Source organism: Homarus americanus, unplaced genomic scaffold (assembly GCF_018991925.1).
Source record: "Homarus americanus isolate GMGI-L3 unplaced genomic scaffold, GMGI_Hamer_2.0 scaffold5589, whole genome shotgun sequence".
In the NCBI taxonomy this organism is placed as follows: Eukaryota; Metazoa; Arthropoda; class Malacostraca; order Decapoda; family Nephropidae; genus Homarus; species Homarus americanus.
The window spans coordinates 2,801,330-2,818,363 of NW_024736650.1; the positions used below are offsets into that span (position 1 = coordinate 2,801,330).

General features: G+C 35.7%; 1 protein-coding gene across 3 annotated transcripts; it reads left to right on the plus strand.

Moving 5' to 3' along the window:
- The first annotated feature begins 17 nt into the window (after positions 1-17).
- On the plus strand, positions 18-13,814 carry LOC121872288 (protein hairless-like). 3 transcript variants are annotated; one of them, XM_042374971.1, is made up of 4 exons: positions 18-943; positions 4,858-5,061; positions 5,609-7,006; positions 9,321-13,814. In XM_042374971.1, the coding sequence occupies exons 1-4, from the start codon at positions 535-537 to the stop codon at positions 9,365-9,367; spliced, it is 2,058 nt and encodes a 685-aa protein (XP_042230905.1). In that variant the 5' UTR covers positions 18-534; the 3' UTR covers positions 9,368-13,814. The 3 variants fall into 3 exon arrangements, with proteins under 3 accessions (XP_042230905.1, XP_042230906.1, XP_042230907.1); XM_042374972.1 differs by having other exon boundaries at positions 4,858-5,034; XM_042374973.1 differs by having other exon boundaries at positions 21-943; positions 4,858-5,016.
- Positions 13,815-17,034: the final 3,220 nt, after the last annotated feature.

Genomic DNA, 17,034 nt, shown 5'->3' on the forward strand with positions numbered 1-17,034 from the left:
TTCTAGCATAATTCATAGTTATAATTACTGTATCTCCCGTGTTAGTCTCCTAGAGTATTCTGTTTGTATGGCTGTGCGTGTCATGTTGTTATACTGATGAACTAGAAAAATTATCAGTGCATAAAGTGTGAAAAGTTTCTTGGCTTTGTCTAGAATAATACTGTTAACTAAGGACTCGGTTTCTTTCCGAATATATAAGTAGAGAAAATATTTGAGGCAGTAAATGGTATTAATGTCCGCCTAGACCTGGCAAGCTTCCCTGCGGCTCTATACAAGGGATGAGAAACGGAACAAAATATGAAAGAAATGTTTACTGTGTCGTGATTATATATATCTGAGAGTGAAGAGTATTCAGTTTATTGATAATGACTAAAAATTCAATACCTAGGAAGATCTTTTGATTTAAAATTAAGTCATAAAATGGAGATATTGAGTGTGACCAGAGTGAAGAATGCGGGGAACTGAAGCGGTCAGCATCCAGGACGTTGAGAGGAGGCTGAAAATGTCGGAGATTATGTAGAGGCGGAGTGTACCATGAAGAACAAGACCGAGGTATCAAGCACGGATGTGTGTGTCAGGATGAGTAAGGCAGGGTTGGAGGGGGGAGGGTTGGGCATCATGGAGAAGCGGCCCCCCTCTCCCCACTCTCCCCCTCTCTCACCTCCCACGAGTGCTACCACCCCTCCCTCACAGACAAAAATTAAGTGTGAGAGTCCAGTCCCTTTACTGAGCAGTCACACACCATCCCCCCGACCATTGGTGTCACCCCCCAACACAGGCCCTGGGGCAGAAGTGAAGGGAAAGCCTGGGACTCCTATACCCAGTGGCAGCACCAAGACTGTGTTGCCTCGACCAGGTAGTGCCAGTGGGGATGAGGCCAAAGTCAGTGTCACCACGGGAAGCTCACCAACCACAACTGGGGGAAGACTAACATTCTTCAAAGGTTAGACCAGGGATTGTTTGTTAACTGTAGATATTTTACCTTAATTGGCTGTTCTTATTAACGCTATTTTACCGTGAGTGCATGCTGATTGGCTAAGTACTTTTTCATTAATATGACGAAGGTTCCGCCTCCCAGCTAGGAAGTTAGGTAGGTTTCTGTGGTTGGTTAGGTCAGGTTCTATTAGGTTCTAATAAATGTCGTCTCTTTTATAACGATATGAACTTCTGTGGAAAAAATGGACAGAGTCAAACAACTCCTTTTGGTTAAGTATGTTTATAGCTACTCAACGATCGACTCACAGTGAAATAAATGCTAAATCCTGCCAGAGTCACGGTCAAATATTGTTCTCGCTTTGTTCGCCGGTAATGGACGATTAGACAATCCGAGCGCACTCACAATAAATTAGCGTTAGTAGGAATGTAGCCGGTCACAGCAAAATTTCCACTGCCTTTGTTAAATCAATGTTTTGTTAATTTTTATGAAGATAATTATTGGTCTTGAGCTAATACTCTTGGGGAAAGTAGTTTAATGTGTTGAATTTAATTTATTTGGTAAAAATTTATACAATACAAACATACCGGTACTGATATAAACATTGGTAATCTCAAATTTTCTTAATACCTGTAGAATCGTGTGCCTTTTTTTTTACTCGGCATGTCCAGAAGTATCAGCTACTGTTGCATTATATAATCTATCATTCATAAAATGAGCTCAATGAACCTAACCTAACCATTATTATTGTATTTCTAACCAGGGCACTCTGTCCCCTGGACCCCCTGGCTTTTATTGATCATTTGCGAGGGAAACATCATAGAAGAAAAGTGTCTAAGAATTGTCTAAACTATTGATTGCAAAGATAAAATTCTCGAAATTCGGTTGGTGGCCACAAATACAAATTTATTACCGAACCTACCTAACCTATACAGAGTTTGGAGTTATATAAAATTTTAGGTTCATCTATGATTACAAAAAAAAATATGTAAATCTTGTAGTAAAGTGCAGTGAAATAGTTAAATGTAATGCAGTGCTTTAAAATGGTTGCATCTCATTACAAAACTATCTTTTTCCTTCACACAAACATTGCACTACAAGAACAGGGGGTATACATATTTCACACTGCGGTTTAGAATAACTATTGCAATTTACAGATTTCAGGCTAATAGATTTGGCAGTTTTAATTTATAAACTGGGTGATGTAAATGTTTATAATAGTCAACAAAATATAGACAGGGAGGAGTCTAGACATGCATAAAAACATTGATTTTCCAGCTCCAGCTTTTTGTAAACAAATCAGTTCGTACTTAAACTGATTTACTTTGGTTTTACATAATTTCTTCTTCAATCTTGTTTTCTTACGTCATAAGTGAGCCAAAGTATTTAAAGGCCTCCATTCCACTTATACCGATACGTTGTGGGGTTTGCCCTTGGTTTCTTTCCATGATCATTGTTTTGGTTTTATCCACATTATCTCAAATCCTGTTGAATTTGTTATTTCCTTAAAGGTTGTTGCCATAGTCTCTACTTCTTGGATGTTGTTGCTTACTATATCCAGTTCATCAGCGTATATGAGCATTCTAATTTTGATCCTATTTAATTCATTTCCTTCCTGCATATATGGGTATGAACTGTCTCGTAAATTGGGCACGAGTTATCTTGTAATTGGGTACCACTTGACATGTGCTGACGGGTACGATTTGCATGAGAACGAGTTTTCCAGCCCCGATTATACAGTACTGTACTGTACAACCCTTTTCTAAAGTTGTCGTTTCTTAATGAGTTTTAAATGGAAATACTGTAGTGCATATGTCTATGAAATGTTCCTGATATCTGTTTACTTAAAACAGTTGAATCACAAACAAGCATGGAATCATTGTTAGGTGGACAGGATAGTGTATTTATTTATGAGAAAATATGGGGGGTAAAGTGCAATGCCATTGTTATATACAGTACATTACAGTACTCTTACTGTATAGAGTAAATTACAGCAAAATTGGCAGAAAATTCATCTTGTGCTAGTGTACCTTATGAATAAAGAAAATACTGTATACAGTCCTATACAGTAGTACTGTATATACTGTAGATATAAAAGAATAATAAGAGAGTACAGTACAGTACTGTAGTAGTAGTAGGGTTTCAATTGTTTCTCTGACAATGCAACATACAGTACTGTACATATATCGTTGCTCACTATTGATTTTTGTGTGTGTGTTTATGGTCCTTTATTAATATTATTATTATTATTACTATTATTATTATTATTATTATTATTATATTATTATTTAGTTATTTTTTAATTTATTATTTTATTATTATTAATATTATTATTATTATTATTATTATTTATTTATTTTATTTTATTATTATTATTATTATTATATTATCACCCCCAGGCCCTGATGTGGGTCATTAACCTGTGCCCTGGTGGGCTAATCCCATAAAACAAAAATCTGGGAGTAGAAGGTGGTTTGACAACACACCATGACTTGCTGAAATACTGTATACTGTACATATACCTCACCACAGACATATAAATCACACAAGTGTTCAACACCAAAAAATGAAAGTTTTCAAAACCTTTTTAAGTTCTTATACATTGGAGTGTTACTACTGAATGTAAAGGGATGTGCAGCTGTGGAAAGGAGGTGGTGGAGGAGGGAGGGAGGGAGTACTGGCTGGACTGAAAGGACAACTCGCCTCACACACTTGTCAGCCCACAATCCCTTTATAAAAACAGTATGCAATTTCAGCAGAATTCCTTATTCTTTTGGTTCATTTGGTGCTGGGTTAATAAAATCTTTCACTCAACTCTAGATATTTCATTACCCGGTATACTGTAGGTAGCATTTCTCTGGAACACATAATGTAGCTACACTAACTAGATTAATAGTTTTAGTCATTTATAGCCATTGAGAAGAAAGTGTTTTACACTTAATGTACCGTACTGCATACAGGTGTTGTTACACCATCTACTAAAATACTTTTCACTGCCTCTAGACCCTTCCTGGCTCCTAACTCTAAAAAGGGGTTGGCAATTTTGAAGATATAAATTTTAGCTGTTTCACTCAATCTGCCACATGTAACATATTTTGCAGAAATTCATGATCAATTTTGTCTCTTGCATCCATATCCAAGATAAACTTTACAATCTAATTTTGAATAAGTTGTACTCGTTTATCTTGTTTAAACTTGGCTTTAAAGCAGAGTACAGTACAGTATTCCAATGAATTGGAATAATTAGTGACCTTGTATAAGGGCTAGGCATATAGGTTCCTTCTATTTGATGCAGATAATATTAATTCAGTCTTTCCATAATGTGTGATAAAATCACACGGGAAAAGGGAAACAACTGAGCACTGAGGTGCTCAGTTGTTTCCCTTTTCCTGTGTGATTTTATCAATATATATATATATATATATATATATATATATATATATATATATATATATATATATATATATATATATATATATATATATATATATATATATATATATATATATATATATATATATATATATATACATATAAATTAGAGTGGAATTTAAAAACATAAGTATAATGGGGGAGCAGTACAACCTGGGTTGTGCAGTAATAAGGTTGAACAAGAGGACAGAGCTTTCAGGATTATGTCTAGTTGGCAATTATGTGTATTGCAATGGTAATTACTTATTTATTTACATGATAATTTCCGATAAAATGGATTTGGTGGTACAATAAAAGCAGGTACTGTAAATATAGTAAGTGTTACAAGAAATATTAATATTTCGACAATAGATATTCTTTTAGAGATGATTTAAAGGAAAGACTATAAGGCAGAAATAAGGATGGATTATATTCTTTTTTTGGACATATGACTCAGTGTTATAATTTTTGTTTAGTTTTATAACATTAACTCACAACATCTGGTCTTTCAGAGGGTAAATTTTTGCTGGAGTTGTCACATCGGACAGACATGGGGGCTCCTGCTGGTTGGGTTCCAGTAAAGAGCAAGACCTACTGGCCACCCCCATCATCTGCCACAACCACCACCACCCAACACCCACTGCGTCATGATACTCCCACTTCGCAATCTGGTGTGTATGGCAATGCAGGTATTGAAGTTATGATCCGTGTGATAGGTCAGTGCCATTTTATTTATATTTTTGTTATTGATTATATATATATATTTTTTTTTGTACCTCTTGGTCAAATTTATAAACTATTTGTTACCCATGTTTTACATATACTGTACAATACTGTACCTTAGTGGTCAGTTTTTAGATGATGTCCTGTACTTTTAACTTTTAAGTACTGTAATCATCATTTGATAATATCCAATGCATTTTACGTTAAGTTTTCAATGTTTGATAATTTCCAGTATACTGTAGCTATATATTTTTTATCAAGGTTTTATTGTATGATAATGTTCAGTACATTGTATGATAATGCCCATTAAAATTTTATGTTGTTTTTCTGATTTGATGATTCCCATACATTTTACATTTAGTTTCATTGTATGATGATATTTAGTACATTTTACCTTTAACGTGCTTCTGTTTCATGATGTCCAGTGCTAATACACATAGTATTTTCTTTGTTTGATGATGTTATGCAAATTTTGCAGTTAAGGTGTTAGTGTGATCAGGTACAACGTTACAAACAGAAACATTACCGGCATTCTTTCAGTTTCAGATGACTGTTCATCTCTGAATTCTTCTCCATGGACTGGTGAGCACTTAAGGAAGCAGTTAACACCTCGGCGTAATAAAGCATTTGTATTGCAGCAGGTCTCCTTTCATTGGCATGCACTGCCTCTTACACGAGATATTAGGAAAAGAGTGCGACTTAGACGAAATCCCTTCACGTACATTAATGGTCCAGTTGGTTGCTGGAACCCTTCTGAGAATGCGCAAGTATCACGTAGGACAATTAAATCTGAAAGTTATGAGAGTGCCCTCGAGGAAAGAAAACATAAACTAGAGACAAGGATTCTGGTATTGGTATCAAAACTTGGTTTAAAGGTGGACCCTGAAACTTCTATTCAAGCACTTTTTGAAAAACCGGTAGCAAGTGCTGAAGCTGTCGACCCAACTTTTGTTTCTCCAAGAAAACGTTATCTTCGACAAATGGAATCGGATCAAGAATCTATACATCGTAAAAAGCTGCATTCGGGAGCTAATAGTGTGTCTCATGTCCCAGGGGAGAACTTGTCTTCATCCTCTTCCTCGACACAGCCTCGTCCTCCACCCAACAGAAGTGCCATTAATTCACTGACATCCTCAGTGTATAGTATTGAATCTATTTTGAATAATGAAACTGCCAATAGAAAGAATGATTCCTTCCTTAGAACTTTATTAAAACCTGAACCAAAACCCAGTGGTACCCAGTCTAAATCTAGTGTAGTAAGAGACCGTGTTAACAATGAAGTGTTAGCAAGTACATTTAAGGTAGAAAGACAAGAACGGACAGATAGAGGAGCTGCTGACAGGTTGGAGCAGCTAAGTGCAGGTCAAATAGAAAGAACAGACTCTCTAGTTGATCTCAACAGACTCTCAACTGAACGGTATGACTTCTCACGTTATGGACCAATGGCAAGTTTGTATAGTCTTCATCCATATTTGGATCCTCGGTACATGATGCTGCAGTCTTTGGCTCCTGGATTAGTCTCACCTATATCTTCTCAGCATACAGAGATGGCACAGGCTGTTGCTGCTGCAACTGCTGCAGCTGCAGCTGCTGCTGCAGCAGGGTTAGGCACTTATCCATTAGGACACTTTCATCCTTCTCTGACTGGGTCACAGTACCCACATCTCTCTGGGAGCTTATCAAGTGGATACACGCCACCAACATCCATAGCAGCCCAACTTCTTCGACCCCAAGCTCAGTCTTCACGATCTTCACCACATGCCATGTCCCACAGCCCCAGCCCAAAGCCTCATATCCCAAACACCCCAGCATCCCCTCACCTGAGCAGGGGTGCCAGCCCTCGTGGGGCTTCATCACCATGGCAGCCACATCCATCTGTGCACCCTCACTCACCACACAGACCATTATCCTCACCACTACCATCACCACCACCACAAGGTAAGGAATACTGTTGGCTTGTAAACACTGTACTCTGTACACCCATTTATTGCGAGTTTTCAACTCTGAATTTTTATGTTGTTTGTACTGTATAGTGATTTATTTTTTTTTCCAACACAAAGAGTTTGGAAATTGGCAGTCAGACTGTTTGTGTGGATGTGTAAGGAAATTTTTCATTAGGACTTCTTCAGTAGCTACTAATACAGGCAGTCCTTGGACTTACAAGAGGTTTTGTTGCTAGAAAATGTACCATAAGTTGAGACTGATTTTCCCAGAGAAACAATGATACAATAGGGAGTTATGTTCATGACCAAGGGTCCGGTATACAACCCTTTATAGATATGAATACATGTAGGATATTTAATCAGCTACCAGTCATATATAAAGTACAATAATAATGTCTGGAAAGTTTTTACCCTGTTTCTTTGTAATTCATGGCATACAGTATTTTTGACCGAATATTTGCAGTGTATGAGTAGGAATTACTGCACGTAATCTAAAGGTGACAGAACTTCTACATTAGGGTTATCTAGTTATCTTATAACTTGATTGTAATGAAGCTGCACTTTTAGTTTTAGCACTGATTCTGGTCCTTTTTTTTTAAAGAATTGTTTGCACAGTTGTATAAGCAAGGGCCAGTTGCCTTGTGATTTCAAAGTTCGATTGTCCACTCTCTCCAAGTACTGTATTTAACTGTTCCCTTCACTTCTAATGTAATGGCCTTTCTGCAATATTCCTTTTCAACACCATTACTTGAACACTGACCTTCCATTTTATTAGCAATTTTAAGCATGAAATAAATAGGAAATGCTTTAAAATCACTAAGCCTGCATAGAGGTTCATAACCAGTGTGTGAGGAGGCAGACTGACTGGGTAGTGTATGTTTGTTTGTGCTCAGAACTGGTGTTTGAGTCAGCATCATGCTGTCAGTGCGAGTCTGACTGCCGTCAGTAATAACAAGGGTGGCAGTCAATGCCTTGCTGTTAATGAGGATTGACATAAGTTGAACTGATTTAAGTTGAGGCCTGTAGTAGAAATGCAGTACAAACTGTTTTTGTGATTCATGATTTAAATGAAGTGCTTGCCTCTTCAAATTTGGGGCTCTGTGGTTATACTGCCTTGGGTACTCAGTATAATTAATTAGATTAATTAAGTTCAGTTAAGTCAAAGGTGTCTCGACCTGTGTATCTGAATTTTTTATGTTTCTCTGATGAGTCATCCACATGGGTTCAGTGAGACTTTCTTTGTCTGTATAATAGAATTGACATGTTGGTTTATCCCATTTATCATCAATGTGTCTAATTTACAGGGTATTCATACATACATTGGTAAAATTTGTCCTTATGTATTAAAGTCAGGGGTAATGAACTATATTTTGGTCTGGTTGGTGTTGTGACAGCTAACAGAAGTTAACTTAAAGCAATTGTGGTTCAAGAGAGTAATTATGATTTTTTAAGTAAATCGGATATCAATCAAGAATTTTGATTGGAAGTGTTATCATAATCTATGAGGTTCTTCAGCATTTTTACTGTTGAAATTAGCTCCTTTGTACTGGAGAATCTCTCATGATCTTACCAGATTCTCAAGCGCAAAGAAAATACTTCCATTACTGTATCATGCAAGACTCGACTGCATTATATGTAGAACTGTTAAGTGTTTATTGTATTATGATAAGCATTTTTAAGAACAAGTGGATATATGCCGTCTAGACTAGAAGCTTTGAAGGGATTTAAGTACTGTAGTGTACAGTATCAGAAAATGACACAATCTTCTTCATATGAAAATTGCTGGAAAATTGGTGGGAGGCTGTTGTGTGAATTTTTTATTCATGAATTTGCGTAATTACTAAGCTTATGCAATAAAAAACCTAAGTTGTTCAAGCACAATGATAATATAAATGAGTAATCCACATTAATAAGCTTTCTTCATTTCACATTCTGGTCATATATTTAATGCTTAATTAGCTTTCTCTGCAAATTAATATTCTTCCATATGTTGTACAGTATTAACACTTATGGATAATGTGGCTTTATCTTACTTTCTCCGGGTCTAAACTACAACACCTGTACTATATGTATTATCATCTTTCTTTCTCCTCCCAGTCTTTGCCATTATAATGATCACATTGGTCTCAACCACTTACTAGTATGAATGCTTCTTGTTTTCATTATTTATACATTTTACTTTCAGGGATCTGCTTTAAATAAAATGGTAGAGTATTTCATTTGTATTACAGTTATATATTTCAGACACACTCACAGTACAGTATATACAGTATATGATTATATACAATATATATATATATTTTTTTCAGATGCACCACTTAACTTATCCAAACCAAGAAATCACATGGAGAAGTAAGAACAGAAGGGACCATTTGTCTGTTGAAGGATTTATATGTAAGAGATGGGATGGTCAAGTGGATGTTTTTAGCAAGTATGTACGGGTGCAGTGACAGAATTACCCAACAGATGGGATGGGAAGGATTTTAGTGAGTTCTGGTGAGTAGTCATATGCTATGTAAGGTCAAGAGAATTTAGAGTGTCTTACCAAGCTGTGTGTGCTTATATGTCGTAGGATATTGATACACTTTGTGAACTTTTACAGGAGATTCACAACCAATTGCCAATTGAAAGCTTGATAGATATTTTTGAAAATGGATAATTCCCATTTTCTCTTCTCTTAGTACAATATTATGTATAAAAGATTTAACTGAGGATTACCACTGTGTAAATATGTGCCTCTTGTAGGTGTAAATTTTAGAATTGCAATATTACATATTTATCCACAAGGAAACTTGACAAATGGCTTATAAATCGATGCAAGAACAGTCTGAAGAAGGTTAAATTGTTAGCTAGCTGCAGTATTAGTCATTGAATGTGGCTTGCAGAGCACATGAGAAATTGATAAAACATTTTAAGTTACTCATTTTATGCTTTAAGGAGACAATAACATACTGTATCATATAATTATGAATAAACCAGATTATCAAGGTCCATCTGTGTGAACATTTTGGTTTATTCATAAATATAGTACATTGGCTGTTTTGATTAATGCCAGTAGGAGAGTGATGAGCTTTTCCTTCTGTATTAATCCCTCATACCATTTTTCTTGGCCTACAGCTGTCCATAAGCTGCAGGTTGTTCTCAGACTATAAGCTCTTGTGAGCGTTCAAAAGTCCTTTTCCTTCATGTGTCAGTTACCTGGGGGTCTTGTTTTTAACCCTCTCGCGCATCATGACATGAATCGCGTTAAATCATTTGGTATCACTATTTGCATCAGTGATGCAAATCAAGTCAGTAAACTTTAAAAATTTGCCTAAAATGTTATCAAGATAAAAATGCCAAATTTTTGTGCATCATAGATGACTCCATGATCTTGCAAAGGAAGCTTCCAGAAAGTACCAAATGTGGGTGGAGTTTCGCTGTCCATCACTTAACTCCTGTCATCCGTGCTGGAAGGACACAGTTGTCTCTTTATCCCCTCTCCCACCCTCCTCACAATTAGTCGTATCAAAATTCCAAAGCCACCGTTGGAAAGCTAATAACATTTCCCATCCATAACTACAGTGTATATAATGCCTTGGTGGGTTTGTAAGAAAACATTCGAGATATGATGCTGGGAACACATTTTTTTCTACTTATGTTGAAGCCAAAACAACAATGAAGTCAGTGATGTATAAATCATGAGAAATAAAATCTTGTGGCATAAATTGGCTACAGAACTAAGATGCCCAGACCTCCCGTTAGTGGTCCCATATGACTTTTGTTGTGGTCACGGAAACTTAAAAACTGAACATGTGCACGAGAGGGTTAATATTCAGTTTTCATTTTCTGTAATATATTTTGGCATATAGGGCTGACTTCACAATCATAGCATCATTGAATCATGAATTAAAGTTTCATTATGGTTTAGTCAGTGTTGCTGTTTGAGGAAGGCAATGTACTGATGATACCTAATTAAAGTCTCTATAATTCATTTAACATGCAAAGTCATACCTTAGCAAGGAAATTAATCAAATTCATCCAGTTACTTGTGTGCAGCAATTCAAAGTAATTTTTTTATTCTTTCTTTTGCATGAAATGTTTATTTTGAAGAAAACCTGGTGAATGCCTGTGAGTAAATGGTCCCTCTCCCTATTGTGGTCAGTCAATGCTCATCACATTTGAACATTTCAAACTTTTGGCTTTCATGAATGATTGTCGTGTGTGTGTGTGTGTGTGTGCACACGTATGTGAGCAAATTATATTCCAACCTTTTATGGAGTTATCAGTTGATATGAAAATTATATATGTGCTATTTGCAAGTTGCTGCTTTCAGGAAGTGAATTGTAAGCATTCTTATAAAGTACAGTACAGTACATAATACATCTGTCATTATAATTAACAGCACCAGTGTGCACTATGTAATCTTTTATCATAAAATTATGTGAGATTGTGTAAATGAGATGGATAACAAATGAGTACTGTACTCAGCTTGATCTCAGAAAGATATACTTCAGGAAGTAGATAATCTTTGAATGTCATATTATGTGCTTTGCCAAATTCTGAGTCTTTTTTTCCCCAGCCAGCATATTGAGAGTTATATTATAAAGAAATTATGGCTCTCTGATGTTATTTTCTACCTCAAAATATTGTGTCCGGGTAAGGAACAAAGCTTGAGTGGTGCTTTGTGTCATGGAGGTTATTTCTTTGCATTTATTGCTCCATATACTGTACACACTGGCTTCTAATAAGAAAGAGCACCTTGGCTTAACTAAGTTTTAAAGGTATCCTAATGCCCATAAGCTGCAGTGTTTAGCAGCCAAAACACCTATGAAGTATTTACTTCTTTACATTTATTGTGAACACATGTGTCCAGGTGTCTGAGTTAGTGTGGCCTTATAAATAAAACATTTATTTTAAGTGTGCCTTTCTCGGTATTTTTAAATGCTGCCAGAATATACTTTTATGTGGAACTTCCCAAACAGTGTCTTTATATACATAAAAGAACAGTATTCTATTTTACTACACTCTTAAGGTAAAATGAGAATGGAATGCTCATTCTTGGTGTAAATTTTACAGCCAGTGTACTGTCTTGCCTTCTTTCTAAGTGTTCGTAATGAAACAGTAACAGCCAGCTTTTGATTATAGTCCCAATACATTGTTGATGATTTCCTTCATAGAACTTTACTGGTGAATGTGTGCAACATACTCTTGATACTTAACATGATATAATATTACCAATCTGTATTTATACAGCTGTTTCCTATATATAACTTGTTACCTTTGGATAACTCCCTGCAAGCATTTTGATTACCTTATATATCACATTAATAATTCTTACATGATAATAACTGTACTGTACAGCTATGTATTTACAACTCAGAGTCCACTTTCCACGACATGCATTTTTACATATGTCTATACTACATTATTTTTGCAATTTAAAGTTTATCACTACTGAACCAGCTATTGTTTTCTCAGCACCACATGCATCCTTGTACGTTATTGTCCTTTAGCTAATAATCACACTCGCAGATTCCATCCTAATAGTCATTATACCAACTTACGGTGATTTGGTTACCCAAGTTGAGAAATTATTTGGGTGAAGATTTTTCCTGCCCCATTCCATTGTCATATTTTATTATAGCACTCATAGTAAAGATACATTGACATACTGAATTTTATCAGAGTAACTCCTAGACCCATTCTAAGAAGGTTAGTTGTGTAGACTTGTACTTACATTGACTGAGAGAACATGTTAATAATCCCATCCTGACACAGTATATGGCCAGTTCACGATCTCATGTTTATTTACATTAAAAGTGGTTCTCTCTTAGCACCATGGTTAGTGTGGATACCTTAAGCGTGCATGTGTCTTGTGCAATCACATTTTCTGTACTGTACTTTATCCTTGATCTTTACTCCTACTCTCATTATCTTCCTGTCGTATGATAATTTTTATAAGTAAAATAACTACAGTACTTGTATTTGATTGATAAAGATTTATAATTGAGAAGAAATATTTTGATGTTAATGAGAAATTATATAACCACGCTTAAAGTAACTTGACCCACCCAGAAAATTGTGGCCACCCCAAATAATTTTATCTGCAACTTCAAGAATCGTCAGCTTGGTTACCGCCCACCCCACTGTATGTTGCTGCTGAAGCACTTGTGGAGCCATGGAGTACCACCACATAGCATTTATTAACATAGGAAAATATTGATGGTGAAAAGGGCACGTGAAAATCAATCTATCTGGGCCTGTAATCAAGATAGTGGTTGGGGTGTGAATCCGACTTACCCTATATTTAAGTTTTATTCTTCATGTTGTTGCTTTTAGTTTTGACGTAAAAATCCGTTGAAAAGATCTGGCAACCCTTCAACCCCACTGGTGCTGATGTGTATAGCTAAGGCAGAGGAACTAATGCTTTTGTTAATGAGTGGGAGGGTAGGGATTGGAAGTACTAAAGAGGAGGGGGGGAGGGCATTATTGAGTGCTGGGCATGACTTCAGCGGAGGGAAAGCCTCAATATTTTGCATTGCAGTCAGAAGCACAGTAATTAAGAAGAAGATTTTTTTTTATTATAATTACATTTAAAAAAAAATAGTTTGGACAGCTTATATGATATTGATCTATTTAGGAATTAAACAATACAAATTAAAGCCAATAACCTAAAAAAAAAGACACTTTAGGTCAGTATATTATTAAAGTTAAGCATTCGCCCCCAGTGAGATTGATCAGTAGGTGAGTGCACTTACCCAGATGATCCATGACCCTTGACTCCTCCAGTTTGGTGCTACAGTAAAGTATCTGTCACCAAAGAGTTCAGGATTGAGAAGCTTCCACAAAATGGATGAGTGTGCAAGGTGGATACTATCATGACCATGTGTCCAAAGAAAGATTATAATAAACCAGAGCATTTGTGTCTGTTTGGTTATAGTACACTAGTATTAGTTTCTACAAATACCTGTACACCAACTTCTCATTATTCTCTCACACTCTCAATGTTATTAAGTCTACAAGTAAGCTTTCAGTGCATCATCATTCTCTTACAATCACCCAATAACTTTTTCTTCAAACTGCTATCAAGAGTTCAAGACAAATGAACTCGTTACTCACAGTCACTGAGCCAATTGCCTGATTGTCCAATTTCTCCCCATTTACTCTCAAATAAAATAAAATTTTCACTTCTAAGCTTTATTATTAAGCATTGGTCCAGAAATAACAATTGCTTTATTGCTTAAACTGTTCATATAACACTTAATCCTGCCACTTTTTTCATTGACTGTCCTTGGTCCAGTTTTTGCAGAATGTCCACCTTTATTTTATGCTTAACATTGTACATTACCTTATAGTACGGTTAAGCTCAGTTCAATAATTTTTGTGTTTGCTTGAGGGCATTGTCAGGACAAAATAAAAATAATAAACAGAATACTGTACTGTTCTGTACAGAGTATGCCTGGCAGGAGCCAAGACTCCTTGAGGGTATCTCTGATCTCAGTGCTTGTGCCTAGTAAATAATGCAGTGGGAATTTAGGATGGTGCACTAACTCATCAGGGGTTGAGCATGGGTGACCACAGAATGGGAATTTAGACTTCAAATTTTACATAAAATACATTACACTGTACAGTCTCTCCTCAACTTACGACGGGTTCCATCCCGACAACTAGGTCGTAAGTTGAAAATGCGAAAATAATACATAGAAATTCTAAAATGGGTGTCTCTTTTTCTTCTCAGCACCACGAGAACTCTCACTTTTACGCTTGCCAGCCATTTTAAAGGGAATTGCAAACGAAAATTTTGTCAGTACACAGCGCAATCACTAACGTCGGGACTCGAAAATACGTAATGTGAAAAATATTTTATACGACCATGGTCGTCGTATGTCCGGGTTCTTGTAAGTCGAGGAGAGACTGTACTGTATTTTGTGAAGTAAATTTTCGGTTGCGAGACATTTTACTGTGCAAAGATGTTTTCGTTCACAACTAATGTACAGTATATACTGTACTGCTAAGATGAATTTTACTCAGAACTTAAGTTTATATAATAAGTAAATTATTGTAATAACAATGAAACTAAATTTAAATTTAAATTTGAATATTTTGAAAAAATATACAAGTTTAAAATTATACCTTCCAATAATTTGCCCATAAAGGACAAACAGTCCAAAATCTCATACAGTACATGGTACAACCTACGTGTGCCTTTTCCACTCAACCATTTGAAACATGGGTGGTCAGTTCCGGCCTAGCCTTCGTGTAGTTCAGGGATGAGTGATATTTAATGTTTTTAGCAATTATTTGTATTGAAATACATTAACAGTGGCAGATAAAGAGAGCATGTGGATTGACATGTTTGCCCAATGGTGTTAACAAAATAATGTTGATGTTTAGATACACTGCAAGTCATGTGTAAATTTTACTTCAATTCAAATTTATTGTTAATGTTACTCCACCCTTCCCCAGTACAAGTATAAAGTGAAATGGCAGTTTTAATGTAGCTATTGTACTTCTTAATCATTATTTAAGAAGCTGTTTGTCTTTTAGATACAGTAATTGTATTACAATTATCTTTAACAAATGGTTCATGAAGTAGAGTTTGACACACAGTATAGACAAGGAGCTGCAGTTGACCACCATCTCTCCTTTGGTGTTGTTATGGCTTCCTGGAGCTTTCATTTTTTTATTTAAGTCTCAAATAGTAGTTACTGTATGCACAATCAAAACAGTATCTTTACAGATGGGTCTGGTGAAAATCAAAATGAACTGTTGTCTCGGTAGGCTTATCAATTCCTTCATTCATTGTCATATTGTCTAACACAAAATTGTAAAGATACTTTATTTGATTGTGTGTACAGTACATGTAATGTGATTTTTTGGGGTGAGTGAAAATATGTTATTGATGGCAGCCTTGAGGTCCATGGGTGTCACTCAGAAAGATAGTTTTCCTCTGGGGTTAAGTGAATTTCTTCAGTTTTATTACTAAAAAGATCTCCAGACATGATGTTGGTATAAAGGTAGAGAGAGTGAAGGCTGCCAGGTAGAAGAGTTGAAGAATTAAGAAAAACGACAAATTATTTTATTCATTATGAACCACAACAATGTTAACCTTCTATAATCCAATACAGGTATTTCTTTTTGAGAAAATAATGTCTTTTACTTCCTATTCTCCATTTATTTCTGTTGTACACTTACACAAGGGCCAATACAGGTATCCCTCGCTATATGAATGTTCTCTCTATTAATATTCTATTCTTACACATCTTTTTCACTATACAAAAGCTATTCTCTCTTATCCTGTACTGTATCAATATGGTCTTTTAAGGTAATGTACCAAATTTATATTTATTAATATTTTAATGTGTTAAATGCTAAATTAAAGTACAAGTACCGTAGTTAGGTACAGTACAGGGTTCCTCAATTTTACTTCGGGAAGTGTTCCAGAGAAATGTGACTTGGAGCGAAATGTTTTATAATGAGAAATTTTTTCCCATAAGGTATGTGCATTTCAACATGATTGTACAGTAATACCCCTTGAAAGCTCAGGATGTTTTCCTAGAGAGAGAGAGAGAGAGAGAGCTTTCAGCAACAGTCATTATAACATACTGTATATCTTCATTTGGTGCAGGTTTAGTAAAATTCATTATAAAATAATAAAATTTCCTGAAAAAAATCCCAACTCAACCCCAGATGAGTTATTGGATTGTAGTATACAGTATATTATGCATCTGTATATACCCTGGTTTATTCATTGATCAGTTGTCTAAGTGTACAAGTAGCCAAATAGAGCCATCGTGTATCACTCAAAAGTAATAAATAACATTGTTACGAATGAATCTGTCTCCTTGTGGTGGTGAGCCCAGAACTGCCCTCCCATAAGGTAATGTACCAAAGTTAAACAGTATTTTAATTTTTTTTTTCTTGTGTTAGGTAGTAAATTATAGTAGTTGTGTACTATTTATTACCTGTAGTTAGGTTGGTTTTGTTCTTGTTTGTAAATCGATTTCATGTTTTGGGGGATATTTTATCATTAGGGAACCG